This window comes from Spermophilus citellus (assembly GCF_964194105.1).
Source record: "Spermophilus citellus genome assembly, chromosome: 6".
Classification (NCBI taxonomy): domain Eukaryota; kingdom Metazoa; phylum Chordata; class Mammalia; order Rodentia; family Sciuridae; genus Spermophilus; species Spermophilus citellus.
Window position 1 is genome coordinate 158,512,741 of NC_138187.1, and position 19,096 is coordinate 158,531,836.

At 32.6% G+C, this 19,096-nt stretch overlaps 1 protein-coding gene across 6 annotated transcripts in view; it reads right to left on the reverse strand.

Moving 5' to 3' along the window:
* Window positions 1–19,096, reverse strand: part of RABGAP1L (RAB GTPase activating protein 1 like) — a 647,569-nt gene that overhangs the window by 569,402 nt on the left and 59,071 nt on the right. For all 6 annotated transcript variants that reach the window (XR_014022598.1, XM_081298896.1, XM_081298894.1 and 3 more), the window contains 2 exons: window positions 13,689–13,846; window positions 11,765–11,875 (listed from right to left, as the gene is read on the reverse strand). Coding sequence is in view for 5 of the 6 variants with exons in the window: in XM_081298896.1 (XP_081155022.1) it covers window positions 11,765–11,875; window positions 13,689–13,846 (269 nt within the window). In the remaining variant the exon portion in view is untranslated. The remainder of the gene's footprint in view (window positions 1–11,764; window positions 11,876–13,688; window positions 13,847–19,096) is intronic.

Below are 19,096 nucleotides of genomic sequence, written 5' to 3' on the forward strand. Positions count from 1 at the left end.
TGGCCTCCTACGTTCATTCTTTTCTGCACAGCCTTATTTTGGCATCTATATTTTAAATGCAGAAAATTTTAATATAAAACAATACTGTGTCTGTGTAAAAAAAAAAACCACAGGCGCCTCGAAGCTCAAGTCCATTTAAAATAATTTAATGAAGATATGTAAAGCTTTGATCACTTATCAAAGAATTAACCAATTTCTTACAGAACAGTAGAATGGAATAATTCACCTAAATGTATAAGCTTAAAGGAAACATGAGACTAACAATTAGAAAAGTTATGAGAATAAAAGGATGAGCAAATTTATTATAATACATTGAATATTTTAAATATCAAATCAATATTTAAAGCATAAATACAATCTGACATTTGTTTAACATTTGTTAATTCACTGCCTAAATAAAATAAGTTAAAAATAACATTTTTAGGTCTTCCTTTATCTTCTTTTCAATGTTCCAAAGATCTTTTTTAAAAACTATGCTGCAATTACAAATGAAGACAAAATATTAATAACTAAGCAATGTTAATAAAATAATTATATCCTATTATAGGCCATTAGTACAATCTCCTTGGTCCATCTCTCCCTCTTCAAAAGTCATACAAGAGTAAAATGGAAAGGCTTTAAGAAAAATAGTAAAAAGCTCTGATTCAATTCTTGTGTTGCTTCTTATTAATTGGCTATATTTCTTAGCAAGGCAAAATAACATGCTTTAGCTACCCAACCAAAATAAAAAAGGAGGGGCTGGGGTTGTGGCTCAGCAGTGGAGTGCTCGCCTAACATGTGTGGGGCCCTGGGTTCGATCCTCAGCATCACAAAAAAAGTAAATAAAAAGAGAGTGTTGTGTCCAACTATAACTTAAAAATAAAATGTTAAAAACAAAAACATTTAAAAAAAGGAAAAGTACTTTGCAGGGTTTCTAGCTTTAGTAAGAAAATATGCCTGAAAAGAAATAAATATATGAAATACCTGAAAAGAAATAAATATATGGTAAAAAAAATCATTAAACGGTAGGTATTATCCTTGCCATTAATTATGACAGTTAATGGCTTCAAAGCTTCTTTATTTTGCTTTTCCCAGAAAAGTATCAGAAACTTTATCTGTGGATAATATCACTAGATCCTAATTTAGATACCTTCTGGTGAGGGCCAATCAGGTGAAAAAAATACAGTAATTTGAACAGGGAAAATTAACTATAAAGAACTATTAACTATATGTAATAGGAGGATAACTGTAAAGGAAAGGAAAGCATTTCAAGGAAGAGCAAACTTGGAAAGGGGAATCCTTTCCCTAAAGCTGGTATTCAGATCTCCCTAGAGAAGGTATGACTGCAGCCCCATGAATAGCAAAGAAATCAGGCAGACAGACTGGCAGGCAGGCTAGCAAAGGAGGGTTCCCTGAGCCAGCTCACTGGCATGTTAGGCCTGGGGCACACAGAATCTGTGTCAGTAAGGCTGAAGAAGGACTTAACTTTTGAGTCAGAACCAAAGCTATGAGCTCATGGGCAAATGCTGTACAAACCTGGGGGTAAAGCATCCCTAGATGTCCTCAGACCTTTAGACAAAACCAAGAAATAATAATCAGCACATCAGAACCAAGAAGAGAAATCCCTTCTTCCTGCAGTGTTTCTTCAGCATCCTCTACTGTCACAACTGATACTGTACATGCTGTAAAGAACACTTAAGGCTCCATTAGTGATGATCAGGTTAAGAAGGTAGATTTGGAGCCAAGAGTTAGTAAACTGACAATGGAATACAGAAGACAGTTAAAATAGCGCATCTCTTCTAATACTTAGCAGCCAGGTTACAAATCCAAATCTCTTAAACCAATAAGTTAAGAAATTATTATTACAGTATGTAAGTATATTATGACTTACAAAACAGAGCTCCCATAGAGGTCTATAAATTGTAGCAAAGTCAGTTTCCTAGTTGTGATAACATACTGTTGTGATGTGAGATGTTATCCTTGGGGAAAGTTGGGGGAAGTGTACATAGAGCAATTTTGTACTATTATTATAATTTCCTCTAAGTCTATGATATATATATTAATATATTAATATGTATACAATATATAATTTCAAACTAAAAAGTTTTTCAAAATTAGCTCTAAGATATCAAAAATCAATCAACTTATAAAAACACATTACAGAAAATATTTTAATTGCTAATATAAAAGGTGTATTTCTTAAAATATGATGTTAAAGTAAATAATAGTATTACATATATTCATACTTCATACTAAACCTCCCTCTACTGAATGCCAGAAAGCCAGCAATGGAATATGCTGAAAATTCTGCCCTAATTACAAGTTTTAGTCCAAAGATCGAGAGACAGAAGTTTCCAGACACCCACTCTGCAAAGCACTTAATAATGCCAATTTCTTTCAACCATCACTTGAAATCATCATGAGAGAACACTGAAAGTATTTTTGTGTAAGTAATAATGTGTTTTCCTAAGGAAAAAGAAGATTATCTTTCTACTGCCTTGAGAAAAAACAGAGGACAAATGAATAAGCTCATGGAACAACTCATGGAGAGTATAGGTCACCCCCTTAATTTTTTCACATTTTCAGAAAAGTAATTAAGAAAAATATTAGAACATCTAAACATTGGATTTTGCTAAAAAGGAGTTCATAAATTCATTTACATAAGAGATTAAAACATGTAAATTAGATTAACACCTGGGCAACTTCAAGACAGTGGCTTGGGCTTCTTCTTAAATAATAAAACTATAACAATTTCTTAAGGTGAAAGTAAAAAGAAGTACTAAGCAAATTTGGCCAAAAACCCTCAGAAAAGTCTTAATACTGTATTAGTTTAGTCAAAAGATGATAAACAATTCAAATCCTACCACCTTTTGATTTTAGTAATGTCAAATCATACTAGAGAACTGTTGGTTCAATGAAAAGAAAAGATCACCAGGTAATTTTTTTCTGTTATCCTTGCCCAGGAAATCTTTTACCCAAGAAAATAACATAAGGCAAGGTACCGATAAGTGATAAGTATGATAAATGCTACTTATTACTTCAATTTGTTACATGGTTTTGGCTGTAAGCCGCAAGCCTAAATTAAGATCTGAAGCTGGAACATCTCAGGATTACTCTGCAAATCATTAAAGTGCATAGGTCTTAACTCCATTGCTCCATATGGTCTGATATATGACTGCTTTCTAGTAATGATGTGTTGTAATTTTTCTAATGTATATATAATGAATTTTAACCACTCCCAAATTAAAAGTGATAAAAGTGACTCATGGAAATTCTTCCTCTCCATCAGTGTTGGCTGTAACTGAATACAAACTGAGTTGTGTGTTTTAAAACAATCTAATCATTGTACTCAACTTGTTTTATTACTACTTCATTCTAGTAAGCACAGCAACCATGAGGGGCAAAACCCTGGGAACAGAATGGTATGCCATAGAGTGAAACCCTGAAACCAAAATCTCTCCTCAATTTTCCTCCCACAAGGCTTAAATTTAGCACCATTAGAACATCTCCCCCTGTTAGGGAATTTAAAGAGGTCCAGTTGCTAAAATAAAGATTAATATGTGGTGGAAAAAATCAAATAGTCAGAACACTAACATTGGCCAAAACTGAAAAATTTCCCCTTCTCCTTTCTCACTTTTTGGGTATCAAGCAGAACTAACAACTTACTCTAGGCATCCAAATTGGTGCTAGGTAATAGTGCTAGTAATAATGTATTTGAAACACAAATTAAGGCTTTTTGAATCTATATCAACACAGCAGAGTGGAAGGAAACCTTCTGCAATATTTGTACATGTGGTGGTACTATAAAACACAGGGCAGGTCAGCTGTGCAAGGACAGAATGTTCACTGTTTCTGCTGTGGGAACACCAGAACCTGACCTGAGCAGCCCTGTGTACACTTCAGTGTTTCAGCTGGAGTTCCTCCATGATTCAGCGCAGAACTTCCTCACCTCACACATCTCAGACTACAATAGTCTTACATTCTCCTCTCAGTGGTTGATGCTAGTTTTCTCTTCTACAAACCAGTCAGCTTTTCTCCCAGGGCATGGTGGATTTGAAATCCCTGGCAATCACCTGGATGCCCCAACACCTATGATCACTTTCAAATTGTGCTGAAAATACCAAAGATTACTAATTTGTTTATCTTGTAACTGGTTTATTTTAAATCTAGCATATAATCAAGATTTAACTGGATTCAGTCTTTAAGAATACATATACCTAGAAATCAGATGGCTTTGGTTAAATCCTGGATCAGTTTCTGACCAAATGACCAAAGTTACTTAACCTCATTAAGTCTCTGTTTCATCATCTACAAAAATGGATTAATGATAATAACATCCTCCTCACATGTTGAGACAACTGAATTGTTCAACAGCCACTTACTAAGTCCTCAATAAATATTTGTTATTATTATTACTGTTCTCTATTTTACATCCCATTCTTTTTTTAATATTTATTTTTTAGGTGTAGATGGACACAGCACAATGCCTTTATTTTTATGTGGTGCTGAGGATCGAACCTGGGTCCTGCCCATGCTAGGTGAGCGCTCTACCACTGAGCCACAATCCCAGCCCCAGCCACAATCCCAGCCCCAAAATCCCATTCTTAAAGCTTTATATGTGATGTCCAGCACAGATAACTGAGGAAAGAATACAATTTGTCAAAAGAAAAGATCAGTTTTTCACGTCTCCTCTGAAAAACATAGGGACTTTTATTAGGTTCAATGTTCATTCAATAACTCATTCCATATTACAACAAATTTCACCAATGCTCTAATATAAAATTATGTATACTTTTTATTCATTTATCCAAGGTTTAAAAACAGAGGAAGTAGAGAATAAAAGTAAGTATTCTAGTACTAGATGGACTCAATTCAAAATTAACTGTATGACTTGAGACAAGTTATTTAACTTCTGTAACTCACATTTTTCTCAAATGTAAAATGAAAATAATACCTCATAGGTAGTACCTAGAAAAGCACCCAGCACAGAGAAAGTGCTACATAATAATTAAATAACTAATTATAATGTTCTTTGTTCCAAGCACAGTCCTAGATACTCAAGATTCTGGGATAAACAATATACTTGGCTATAAAGGTGTTGAGACAAACAATTGCAGTATAATTTATATCAATATTTTGTCAAATATCAATATACAAGATACCCTTGAACATATTTTTAAAAAAAGAATACTGATTATTAGCATTCCATGTAGGTGATAGGTACATTGGGATTTTATATGATTCCTTCTACTTTTGTATATGTTGGAAATTTTATATAATGAAAAGTTTCTTTAAATGGTTTTATTTTCTCCTTCGGTGATAGGCACAAATAATGCAATTTGAAGGATTTTCTTTCACATAATGTCTTTACACTTCAAATTAATTTTGTCAGCAGCAGTGTTAAAGATGCATATATAGGGCTGGGGATGTGGCTCAAGCGGTAGCACGTTCACCTGGCGTGCGTGCGGCCCAGGTTCGATCCTCAGCACCACATACAAACAAAGATGTTGTGTCTGCCGAAAACTAAAAAATAAATATTAAAAAATTCTCTCTCTCTCTCTTTCTCTCTTTAAAAAAAATGCATATATATTAAGAACTGTCTTGGGCTGGGGTTGTGGCTCAGTGGTAGAGCGCTCGCCTAGCATGCACAAGGCATTGGGTTCGATCCTCAGCACCTCATAAATGTAAACTGGGGATATTGTGTCCACCTAAAACCGAAAAATAAATATTAAAAATAATTTTAAAAAAAAAGAACTATCTTGATAAGAGTGCCACCTACTGGGTTACTTAAACCACCATTTACAGTTTGTGATTTAAACACAATTAATATCACATTTAACACAATAAAAAACAAAGGTTTCATTTTCCAAAATCTGAGTATTTACAAAATCTCCCATAACACAGGTAATTCTGTTATAACAAACAAAGTATTATTAGGACAAGACTCATTAGCCTGAAGCAATGTCAGTCAATTCTAATTTGGATATTTATAAAGGTCTCTGATAGAATGAGTGAAAAAGTAAGCAAAGAAATTTAACACTGATTACTGAATATATAAACTCAGAGTTGTATTAGATATTATCATCAATAGTTATATTAAAATAAAAACAATACAACTTACGCATCCCACAATGTATCCAAATTTCAAGATGTTATACAAAATAAGCATATAAAATTTTTTGTCAATTTATTTTTAATTTTTTGTATTTTCTTATTTCAAGACAGGGTTATCGAGGCTGACCTCAAATTTGCAATCCTCCTGCTTCAGCCTCCCAGGTAGGTTGGATTACAGGTGTGCACCACCAAGCCCAGTGTGTCAAATTAAAAAGAAATAAAATTAAAACAATATACTAAGCAGTTATGTGTGGAATTAATTTTAAAAACAACTGTCCTGATACATACAAACGAATACATGTAGGAAATTTTTCTTTTTTGCTGTTTTTTTTTTTTTTTTTTTTTTTTTTTTTTTTGGTACCAGGGATTGAACTCAGAGGCACTCAACTACTAAGCCACATCTCTAGCCCTGTTTTGTATTTTATTTACAGACAGAGTCTCTGAGTTACTTAGAACCTCACTTTCGTTGAGGCTGGCTTTGAACTCGCAATCCTCCTGTCTCAGCCTCCCAAGCTGCTGGTATTACACGTATGCACCATCACTCCCGGCTTATTGTTCCATATTTTTATTGGTGCATTATAATTATATATAATGATGAGATTTGTTGTTACATATTGATGTATGCACAAGATATAACAACATAATTTGATAAATATCATTACCCAGTTCTTTCCCTTTCCTATTCCTTTGCTCTACTGGTCTCCCTTCAATTTTCATGAGATTCCCCCCACCAACTTTTTTCCTTTATCCTCTCTAGAGTCCACACATGATCCTTGACATTATGAGTTTGGCTTATTTCACTTAATAAAATACTCCATCCACTTTTCTGCAAATGACATATTTCACTTTTCTTTATGATTGGATAAAACTCCATTGTATACATATACCATATTTTCTTTATCTGTTCACCCACTGATAGACAGGTAGGCTGGTTCCATAGCTTGGCTATTGTGAATCGTGCTGCTATAAACATGGTGATGCACGTACTACTGTAGTATGCTAACTTTAAATCTTTAGAATAACTACCAAGGAGTGGTATAGCTGAGTAATATGTTGGTTTCCTGGATAGTCTTCTGAAGAATCTCCATACTGATTTGCAAAGTAGTTGTACTAAATTACAATCCCACCAATACTTGTAAAAATGTCCCTATTCCTCCACTTCCTCTTTAGCAATTCTTATCATTTGTATTCTTGATGGCTATCACTGTAACTGAATGAGATAAAATTTCAGTATAGTTTTGATTTGCATTTCCCTAACTGCTAAAGACGTTGAACCTTTTTCAAATATTTGTTAGCCATTTGTATTTCTTTTGAGAAATGACTGTTAAGTTACTTTGCCCATTTACTGAATTACCTGTTTTAGGGGTCCAAGTTCTTTCTATATTCTGGGTATTAATATCCTGTCAGAAGAGAACCTAGCAAAATTTTTCTCCATTCTGTAGGCTCTCTCTTCACATTTTTAACTGTCTTTTCTGCTGTGTAGAAGCTTTTCAGTTTGATGCCATCCCATTTATTAATTCTCAATATTATTTCCTATAGGCTTCAGGAGGCCTATTGAGGAAGTCATTGCCTGGGCCTATATGTTGGAGTGTTGACCCTATGCTTTCTTCTGAATTGCAAAGTTGCTGGTCTAATTCCTAAGTCTTTGATCCATTTGGCTATTGTGCAAAGTGAGAAACAGGAATCTAGCCTTACTCTTCTATATATGGAGAGCCAGTATTCCCAGCAACATGAAAACATTAAAATGGCTACCTGTTCTCCAACATACATTTTTGGTGCCATACAGATCAGTATCTGTATGGGTTTGTCTCTATCTCTTCTATTCTGTTCCACTGGTCTATGTACCCATTTTTATGCCAGTACCATGCAGATTTTGTACTATAGCTCTGAAGTATAATTTGAACTCAGGTATTGTGATGTTTGTTTTTTTGTTGTTGTTGTTGTTGTTTGTTTTTTACTTAGGATTGATTTGGCTATTTGGGGCTCTTTATTCTTCCAAAAGAATTTTAGAATTGATTTTCCTAATTCTGTCAAGAATCTCATTAGTATTTTGATGAGAAGTACATTGAATCTGTACATCACTTTTGATAATATGATCATTTTAACAATATCAATTCTCTGTATCCATGAATGTGGGAGATATTTCTATCTTCTAATAACTTGAATTTCTTTATTCGGGGTTCAATAATTGACATTGAAGGCGTCTTGCATCTCCTTGTTTAGGTTTATTCCTAGGTACCTTTTTATTTTTTTAAGGCTTTTGTGAATGGGACTGTTTTCCTGATTTCTTCTTCAGCAAATTAATTATTGATGTGTAGGAAAGTTATTGATTTTGTATGCTTTATACTTAGGAAAATTTCCTAATGACAGACACATACTAATTCAAAATAGGTTCCTCTCAAGGAACCTAAGTAAACATGAGATAACAGGCTCTGAAAAAATATTGGTATTCTGAAAAAAGCATCCAAAAGGTAGTTTAGGTGATGATGAGACTATTGGAAAAATCTGAATAAAACTATTTTATGAATATAAAAGTAGGCTAGGGCTGAAGTTGTGACTCAGTGGTAGAGTGCTTGCCTCACCTGTGTGAGGCACTATGTTTGATTCTCAGCACCACATATAAATAAATAAATAAAATAAAGGTCCATCATCAACTAAAAAAAATATTTCTGAAAAAGTAAGCTAAAGTAGCATTTCTAAACTATTGTTTTCTATTTTAAATGTATGTGTAAATGTTTAACCAAGTTACCAAAAAGATATATAATTAGGCCCTCAACTATTCCACCTATATTTATCAAGCTTTCCATATTTAAGTTTATCAAACTTGGGGCTTCTCATTGGGAAAAGAAATGCTTTACATTCAAGCATAGTTTGCATAGTTTAGGTATAATATACCATTTAATCATAAAACTCTTAGTATTTTGAAAGAATACTTATTTAAAGTTAAATTATTCAACACCTGATACTATGTTACTATAGGCTTATTAAATATAAAGTTGCTTTTTTGTAACACGCAAAATGAAGTGCTCAACATAATGATGTGGTATGTCCACTGGAATGGGGTTTGAAGGTTTCCTAGTGGCTAATTCTTAGGCAAATTAAACAATAAAATAACTAAGTACTAGAGTGAATTACAAAGTACTGGAGAAAAAAAATGAAATCCAGGACCAGGGTTGTGGCTCAGTGGTAGAGCGCTTGCCTAGCGTGTGGGAGGCCCTGGGTTCAATTCACAGCACTACATATAAATAAATAAAATAAAGGTCCATTGACAAATAAAACAAAGGTCCATTGACAGATACAATTTTTTTTTTAATTTTTAAAAATTAAATCCAGGAGTCAATACCAAAAACAAATAGATAACTAAGTGGAAGAGAAGAGAAGGCTCTGCTTTACAGCAGAGTACCATGATCTGATAATAATATAGGGATAGTAATACAGGAGTTGAAAAATTATCATTTGTAATCACAATCATAAAGACTAAATCAGACAAGAATCATGAATGATTGCTAGATCAAGGAGAAAATTTTGATAAGGAGCAGTATGTTTTTATAGTCTTAAAATTGTTCTAATACTAGTTTAATTTTTTTAAATGCTCCTGAAAGTTTGAAATTGCTTCCAAATAAAAAAAATTTAAAAACGGCTGTCATCCAACACTAGTCAATTTTTTTAATGAAAGGTTATTATATGTAACAAAACAATATTCTTTAGGACTTTAATATTTAGCAAAATTTTTTCTCTTCAGCTCATTTTTCATCAATTTTAAGACTATATAATTAAGACACTTTTTTATACCACTAAGAATGACAGAGAAAGGTGACAATTATAAGATGTTATCAACTATAAAGCACATCACAATTTCAGGGATGTTAAATATGAAAACATATGTCTTACAAATGATGAAATATGATTTTTATACATGGTCAAATTTGCAAACAACTTTTTTAAACTTGCATACATCACCATACCATAGTGATTTTATGCTGAATTGAACTTTTTCTGTTACCTGAAAATAGGCAGCAGGATCCAAAGATTGGAACAAAATAGAACTAAGTATTCTACTTCCTACAGAAAACTAAAAATGGTTGGAGACCACACATCTTCTCCTAGCTTTCATAAGGACAAAGGGGCTGTGATGCCATCAATTGTTATCTTGGTTGCCTCCACCGTAATTCCAGTCCAAGAAATGTAGAAGGGAGACACAGGGAGTAGTCACAGTATACAGCAGTCTTGATGAAGAGGTTTTTTTCTCTTGCTTATCACCAATTTCTCCCATTCCTTGAAGCCAAGTGAATAAAAATTTGCATTTCCAATTTTTTTGCCACTACAAACAATGCTGCTTATTAATAAACATCTTTAAAAATATCTTTATATAGCATTACTCTTATCTCCAATAGAATAATTTCCCTAAGACCAATGTATCCAATTATAGAATTTTTAAAAAAATATTTTTACATGCTGCTGAAGCCAGATTTAAAGTTAGGTAGTCAGTGTAGTTAGGTAAATCGGGTCTAATATCGAGTGAAATCTAAAATGGAGGCCATGCTGGGAATGACTCAGGGAAAACACAGGACAACTCATGGAATGTTGACAAGTCCCAAAAAGGCCCTAGGCCAAAGTCCACCTCAAAGAAGTGTTAATAAACAACCCCCAGCAAACTTAAAGATAGCCCATCACAAAGAAGTGTCCCACCCCTCGGGCCTTCCAACCTACATTCCATCCCCAAAACTATAAGAAGGAGAAACAACTGCACTGCCACGGATTCCACCTCTTGGGTCCCCTTCTTCCTCCGGGAGAAGTCTTTTCTGCTGTCCTTTAATAAACTTCTAATTTCTACTCTGACCTTGCCTCAGCGTGCTTCTTTGGTGTTATTCTTCAACATCGGGGAAGCAAGGACTCGTCACCGGTCAACAGCGGTATCACTGCCACATTGTTTTTTCAAAATGGGTGTACACACACACTTGACACTTCCATTAACAACATGAGAATATTCTTTTTCCTGTATCTGTACCATCACTACATATTTTTCCAATCTGATATCTTGTGCTTACTTTCATTTACATCTCCATATTTATGAATTAAGACATCTTTAAATATGCTAGGCATCTCAACAGCTTTTCCATGATTTATTTATTCATACTCTAGTATATTTTTCTCCTTTGTTTTCTTCCAATTGTTTAGAAATGTGATATCTACAATATGAATATTCTTTCAGAATTATCATCTGTTATTGACTTTGTTTACAGTATTGTTTGTCCTACAAGTTTTGTTTTGTGAATAGCTTTCCTATGAAAGATAAACAATTTGTGTCTATGCATTTATATATTTTAAAAATATATATCTGTATTTTAAGCCTACTCAAATGGAAAAATAATTCAAAAGTTAAGGTATTTGTGCTGTATACTCAAATAAGAGAAAATAAAAGGGTTGAAAGAATTATTGAAAAACTAAGGTAATTGCATGTATATTTTCCCCATCAAATGAGATTTTCAGTGAAGTTAGTTATATGTAACTTGAAGTGGAGACAGCATTATTATTCTCATCTTCATTTTTAATTGGAGAAAGTATAATGAAAAGCCACACTGAGCTACAGAGCTGATTCAATAGCTTGTCTTTTGAAAGTAGTATCAATGTCAACACAAGTTTTGATAGCATTTAGGAGCAAGATACTTACCTTTCAATAGCTAATTCTTTGTTAGAAAGTTGCTGCACTGTAATCACAACCTTCTTCTCTATTCCTTGCTTTAATTTGAAATAAAATTTATCTCTATCCTTTGGCACAGGGCTGTAATATTCAAAAAGAACAAGAATTACCAATATAATAATATAATCAAATAAGATAACCTATTCCAAGGTTTGAACAAGACAATCAAGTATTTAAGCAATGACTCTTAAGATGTGTTACACTCTTGGCCTGAGTTTGTGGCTCAGTGGTAGAGCATGCGATGCGCCTAGCACATGTGAGGCACTAGGTTTGGTCCTCAGCACCACATATAAATAAATGAATAAAATAAAATAAAGTTAAAAAATGTGCTGGGCTGGGGATATAGCTCAGTTGGTAGAGCACTTGCCTTGCATGCACAAGACCCTGGTTCAATCCCCAACACCACAAATATATAAATAAATAAATAAATACAATGTGCTAAACTCTCACCTTGCCACAGATAACTATAAATTTTATGGTCAGAAACAGAAATTTCCAATAATTTTTAAATTGGACTTTAAAAAGCCTTACATTTCATCTCCTAACCAAGTTTAAAACCAAGATGTAACATGATACAATTGCAGGGCTGAGGTTGTGGCTCAGTGGTAGAGCTCTCGCTTGGCAGGTGTGAAGCACTGAATTCAATCCTCAGCACCATATATAAATAAATAAATTAAATAAAGGTATTGTGTCCATCTACAACTAAAAAAAAATTAAAGCTATAATTTCAAGTTTTAGTTATTGTTTAATAAATTTTAAAATATAGTTTATTCGCTATTTTTAAGACAGTTACATTTCTGGTTTATCTGGCTGTATAGTCATGGGTGCCTATTATATAGTGAAACAGAAAGCAAAAACATTGAGAACTTTAATTTTAAGACAGCATTTAAGATGTTATGACATATTCAAAAACATACAAAGAAAAGATTGACCAAGATACACAGTGGTAAGTTAATCAAATTCAAGCCTAAACCAAACTATTCTTTTGGGGGGAAGCCAATACTGAGGATTGAACCCAGAGCACCTTAACCAGTGAGTTACATCCTCAGCCCTTTTTATTTTTTATTTTGAATCAGGGTCTCATTAAGTTGCCAGGTTGGCCTGGAACTTGCAATCCTCCTGCTTAAACATCCCAAGTAGCTGGGATTAAGGTATGTGTCCCCATATCTAGCTAAACTCATTATTCATATAATGAATTAATTCATTAAAACAATAAATGCTGAAAATAGAAGTTCTCAACTGAAAAGGAAAACTATCAGGAACAACTTATTTGATCTGAGACTCTATTTCTACATCTATAAATATACAGATAAATTATCTTCCTAGTAATTACTGTTAGAATTAAAAGCACAGTTAAGGCATATAGGTGGTTATTAAATAGTATAAATATTTCTTATTAATTGCCTGTTTTTAAACTGGAGGAAAAACATTTTAAATGTCCAATAGAAAAAAATGGACAATTAAATGATAGTTGAACTATATAATATACTATTAGTTACCATTAAAAATTATTTTAAGACATTTTAATAAGAAATTCTTAAAATGTAAAGAAACTACTTGTATATATACAATCATTTTAAAATTCCCTTCGAAATAAACAAAGGGGATAAACTAAATATTAGAAGTAATTACTTATGGCTGGCAAGATTAAAGTTTCTCCTTCTATTTTTATTATTTTACTAAATTTACTATAATAAACTTTAGTACTTTTAAATTATTAAGAAAATCATTTAAATATCTGAAAAGCATCAGAACAATGAAACATATTCACCAAATATTCCTTTACCAGTTTAACACTTTATGCCAACATTGTCTAGCTGTGGGAAATTTTAGATTAGCCAATATTATATTTCAGGCATAATGATATATTTTTTTCCTTCACAAATAACCTCACCTAAAGTTTCCTTTTCCATCATCTTCTTTTACCTCCAAGGAGACACCAAAGGTAAACACATCACTGTCGGGGGTAGGAATAATCGAGTCTTTAACATCAGACACTTGTCTGGAAGAACGTTTGAATGCTGTACAGAAACTATATAAAATTCTGCTAACCTAAAAAAATAAAAATGGAAATACCATTAGGCATGAGTTTTAACTGCATTCTGATACCCTTCTCTGATTTTTGAGTCTATTACTTTCCATGATCACAATTTTCTTAAGTAGATAAAAGATATATAATCTAAGAATCCATTAGTCATTTAGATATTGCATAAATATTTTTCATCACTTATGCATTAAAGAGGGGTGAGTCAAAACCATATGTGGTAAATGTAGATAGATCATCCTAACTCTAAATAAATCATATCCTGAAGACTATCATCAGTTTGAAGTCTAAGAGGGAAAATATTGCTAACAGTATCCCTCAAAAGGCAAATTAATTTCACAGAATATTTTAACTTTATGAAAGTAATAAAAGGACATCATTTCAAGTATAATGTATGTTTTCAAACTTAAAACAGATAAAATCCCAATGTAAACACTAGAGATGAGAACTAACATTTAGGAGTTGCAACAAGGATCTGGGAATCCTGAGAATTAAGAAAGACAAGACAATGAGGTGCACTCAGGAGAAAAAGTAAGTTGATATCTTGAACAGTGATTCAGAATCCGCCCCAGTACAAAAAAGGATGATACGCCTGTCCAGGAGAGGGGGAAAAAAATACCATCAGTACCAGAGGGGATCGTTTAATTATTATAAAAAACTTTCTTTGAAGAAGTTCTCTGATAATACCTAATGAAAAGGCAAGATTTCCGTCCAAGAAATTGCTGAGATAGCATGTACATCATTTGTCAGGAAAAAATTATTCTATAGAGTGAAGAATATTTTATTATTATGAAAAATTTCTCTCCAGTATGGACAGCAGGGTATCTTTGCTATCTGATACACAAATAGGTTATCACTGTTAGAAAACTTACATGTTATTTACTGCTATTTATCAATAATGATTATATATATATATATATATGTTATATAGCTTTTTAGTTTACATACTCCATTAATACACACTACAATATCTGATTCTCCAAAGTAGGTTTATAAAACAGGCCTGACAGAATTTGCAATACTTTTTGCAAATGATTAAAATGGGGTTCAAAAACTTTCCAAAAATCATGCAGCTATTAAGTGATTGGGTTGTCTAGAATTCTGAGTTGAGGGCTTCTTAAGAGACTGCTTCCTAATATTATTTAGATTAGCTCTCTGATTATCAATGACTTTCTCTGGTAGAATAGTAAAATAGGGAATTAAATTCAACAAGTTTATATGTATATGTGCCTCACTAGAGTAGAGAAATATGCCCAAGTGTATTCATATTGAGGAATGGCTGCCTCACTAAGAAAGAATTCTTTAAGAAACAATCAAAAAAGTCATGTTTCAAATATTCTTGTTTTGTTTGTTTCAACTCTGGTATTTAAACTTGGTAATAAAAATAAACTAATTTAGGTTCATCAAGGAAGCCACATCAATTTACAGACGTCTCTAGGCTTTAAAATACACTGAAGTATTTTGACCGGATCCTAAGATGAAGCTAGGCTCTACAAGGTTTCAGCTCAAGTCTTCAATTTCTCTTTTCACTTCTCAGCCTCAGAGGACTAGAATCTGAGCCACAAAATAAAAGCAAATCCCACTTTCAGAAATAAGCATTCATGAGAACATCACTTGAAGAGATTCCAGTATTTTTACTCAATGTTGTCATAGTATAAAAATACTAAAGGATGATGCGAATGAAGGGATGGTGAATGGTCTTAATGTATTCTATTTGTATTAGGTCCTTCTAATGTCCACTTATATATATATATACACATATACACACACATAGTTATATACAGACACAAATGGCTCATATTTTTCCTAAAGCAGCAAAATATTATAAATCCCACACCTTTCCAAAAGTTATTCTCTTCCTCATCTGCAAAAAAATATATATTAACATCTCATATTTGTGATCTTGAAGCAACAACTTCGAATCTCTTATCCCATCCATAGGTTGAATAAGGAAAATGAGGTGAAACAAGAGGGGTTAAACAAAGGTCCTATTTTCAATACCTCAAAACGGTAAATTAAAAGTAAGGAGATTACTCTGAATATTAACAAATCTTTTACTTATTAGATAAATTCAAATTGTCACTGAATATATTGCTTTACGAATACAACATTTTTAATTCATTTAAAACAAGAGTACTCCTTCAGCAATAAAAATTTGTTAAAGAATGCAGTCTTTCTTATTTTTCTACTTTTCTACTTTAATTTTATTCATATATTCTGGCATAAGCTTTTTCTGTATACATACAGCCTAACACATTCAAAAACAACTAGTCCTCAAACTTTTAGTACTCACATTTACATGTTAATCAGTGATTACCCTAAAGTCCTTTTCAATGTCAATTAATAGTTTCTTAAATTAGCTGATTAACATTATTTTTTAACATTTTTAGCAACTGTAGAAATATTCCTGCCCACCTAAAGTTCAACTTTGGTTGTAGTACCATATTTGATTCACAGTGGTTACGAATGTTTAAAAGTATTTTACCATGTTATCCCATTACAATTATATATAAACAAGTAAAAACAATAAAAGCAGCAAAGGTTTGATATTCATAAGAACTATAGGCCTCAACTCTAGAGACAATTAAGACAATGACAAATTAACTTACTCAAGACATTTTTGAGTTACAGTGCTAGGGATACAGAAGAGAACATGGAAGTTACATTGTAACAAATGTAAGTTGAATGTACTTGGTTTGGGAAAGTAAGAATAATTAGGTAAGCCAAAACCAAAAATATTTAGCCTAAGATGCATACTTATTGAACTTAGCTCAATAATTTTAGTGTTAAGAAGGAAAACGTAGTCAAACAACACAATATAAATATGCTATTGAAGACTATACCTAGAAGGTGAAGTGTAAATAATGACTTTAAATTACTTTTAGTTCTTTGGGTACAATGTACTTTCTAAATAAAATGTGAAATCCAGTGTCTACTTTTTACATATGCAATTAAAATGTTTTTTAAGCAAGCATCATAATATGTGAAATTAGGGAAACACTTATATATAATTTTAGAAAAATTAAGTCAAATTCCATTGATATTTATTCTCTCCTGTCCCTTCTCATCCCTTCTTCTCACTCTTTTATTTTCTTTGTGTCAGAGATACCAGCAAGCTTGCCACATCAAAAGGCTACATACACCAAAAAAGGCAAAGAATTAGACAAATTCTAAAGGATGGTAAGGCTTCAGGAATTTATTTTTAAAAGGTTAAGTATATGGAGCGAACCCAGAGTGGTAAAGAATAATGGGGAAAAAAACAGACTGCACCTTTCTTTTGGAGATTACGTACAACAACATATTAACTTCATTAACAGCATTTAATACTAACCTTATCTTACAAGTTGTTATTTCCACCAAAAAGGTTAAAATCACTTGTAAATTCTACAGTGTGTGAACAAGCTGAATCCTATACGTGACCCAAGGATTGTCAAGGTAAATTAATAAAAAATTATTTTCAATGTCTATGATTCTTGAAACAAATTGGATAGTCAAAATTATGTGAAGAAAATTAAAACTACATACCATGGCAAATACTTCATATATGTTACATTATTGAAATACACACAAAAATAATTATCTAGAAGGGGCATTTTCATTGCAGAAGGCAAAGATTTATTGATAAATAAAACAGAACTATTTTCCCCCAAAAGCAGTACCCATAGAAAGTACTAATAAACACAAAACTTTGTTATCTGCTTTGGGTTGTTGTTATTTTTAAATGAGGGTGGGAAGACAGCACCCATAGGTATCTGGAATGGAAATATCCCAAAATTTTAACTGTGGTAGAATTCAGGTCACCTTTTATTTTATTCTTTATTTCAGTATTTTGCAAAATCTCAAATATGTATTATATGTTAAAAATCCAAACAAAGCTATTATATAACAAAGCATTTACTTAAATATAGCTAGGGTTTCCAAGATAAAGCCTTTCTATTAATATTGGTGTATGATAACCTACTCTTTCAGAAACATCATGTATCAAGTAAATGTTATCCAAAAAATGTAGGAAAAAACATTCTACGAACAGCATCCTAAAACAACTTCTTGTTTTAAACAACTTCTAAATACATGTGTCACTGAAAGAACCTATTACATTCACTGTAATTAAAAAATTATTGGGGGGGCTGGGGTTGTGGCTCAGAGGTAGAATGCTCGACTAGCATGCGTGAGGCACTAGGTTCGATCCTCAGCACCACATTAAAAAAAAAATAAAGATATTGTGTCCACCTATAACTAAAAAATAAATATTCTTAAAAAAATTATTAGGGTTGGGGTTGTGGCTCAACAGTAGAGTGCTTGCCTAGCATGTATGAGGCACTGGGTTCGATCCTCAGCACCACATGAAAATAAATAAATAAAATAAAGGTATTGTGTTCAACTACAACTAAAAATACATATTTTTTAAAAATTATCCAAGAAACATTTTTAAAATTATAAAATTCAAAGAAAACATAACCAGAATATTTCTGAATCATCTTTCAAAATACAGCACTTAACCAAGTAACTGTCTACATGAATATGTTTTTAGAAATATTTTCCAATGCAAGAAGTAGTTTTCTTTTATATAGCAGTATACTGGCAAGCCCAAGAAAATATACTGCATTAAAAACTCATCTTCCCAACCGATACCATTGACATTTAGCACAAAATACCTTTGAATGCCTTTAACTCCACATGAGGAAAAACTGTGCTTGTAATAACATAACACTGACAGTTGCTAGTATTAATATAACACAAAAACATCATAAAAAATGTTTTGAAGAAAATGATCTTACTCAATAACAGAAATAAAATCTCAGAGAGTCAATCAAGCCTTCTAAAGTATCTTTCAAAAGTTCTGTATAATATATCCATAAAGATGCAACTAGAATTGGTGACTTGGCTTTTTTCACTATATCTGATATTTTGCTAAGACTGCAATTCTTTGTCAGAAGCCTACCACATAACTCTCTCTACACAAAGATCACTAACATTAAGATAATTCTGATTGGACAGTCTAATTCTTTTGCCATAGGACACAGAGATCCACTCCAACAGAGTCCTGCAGAAGAATATCCAGAGTCAAATGTGTCCTGACCCTTCTGTGGGAACCCCTAACCCTTGCATCAAAGCTGTCCAAGAGAGCCATCATCACCCTCACTGGGATCCCCTTCTGCCACCATTGGTGCCTGCTGCTTGAAGATTTTTACAGTGAAGTGACAGCATCACAGTGACAGCAGACAATAGTAGCCATGCAGTTATTCCTGCTTGAAAAA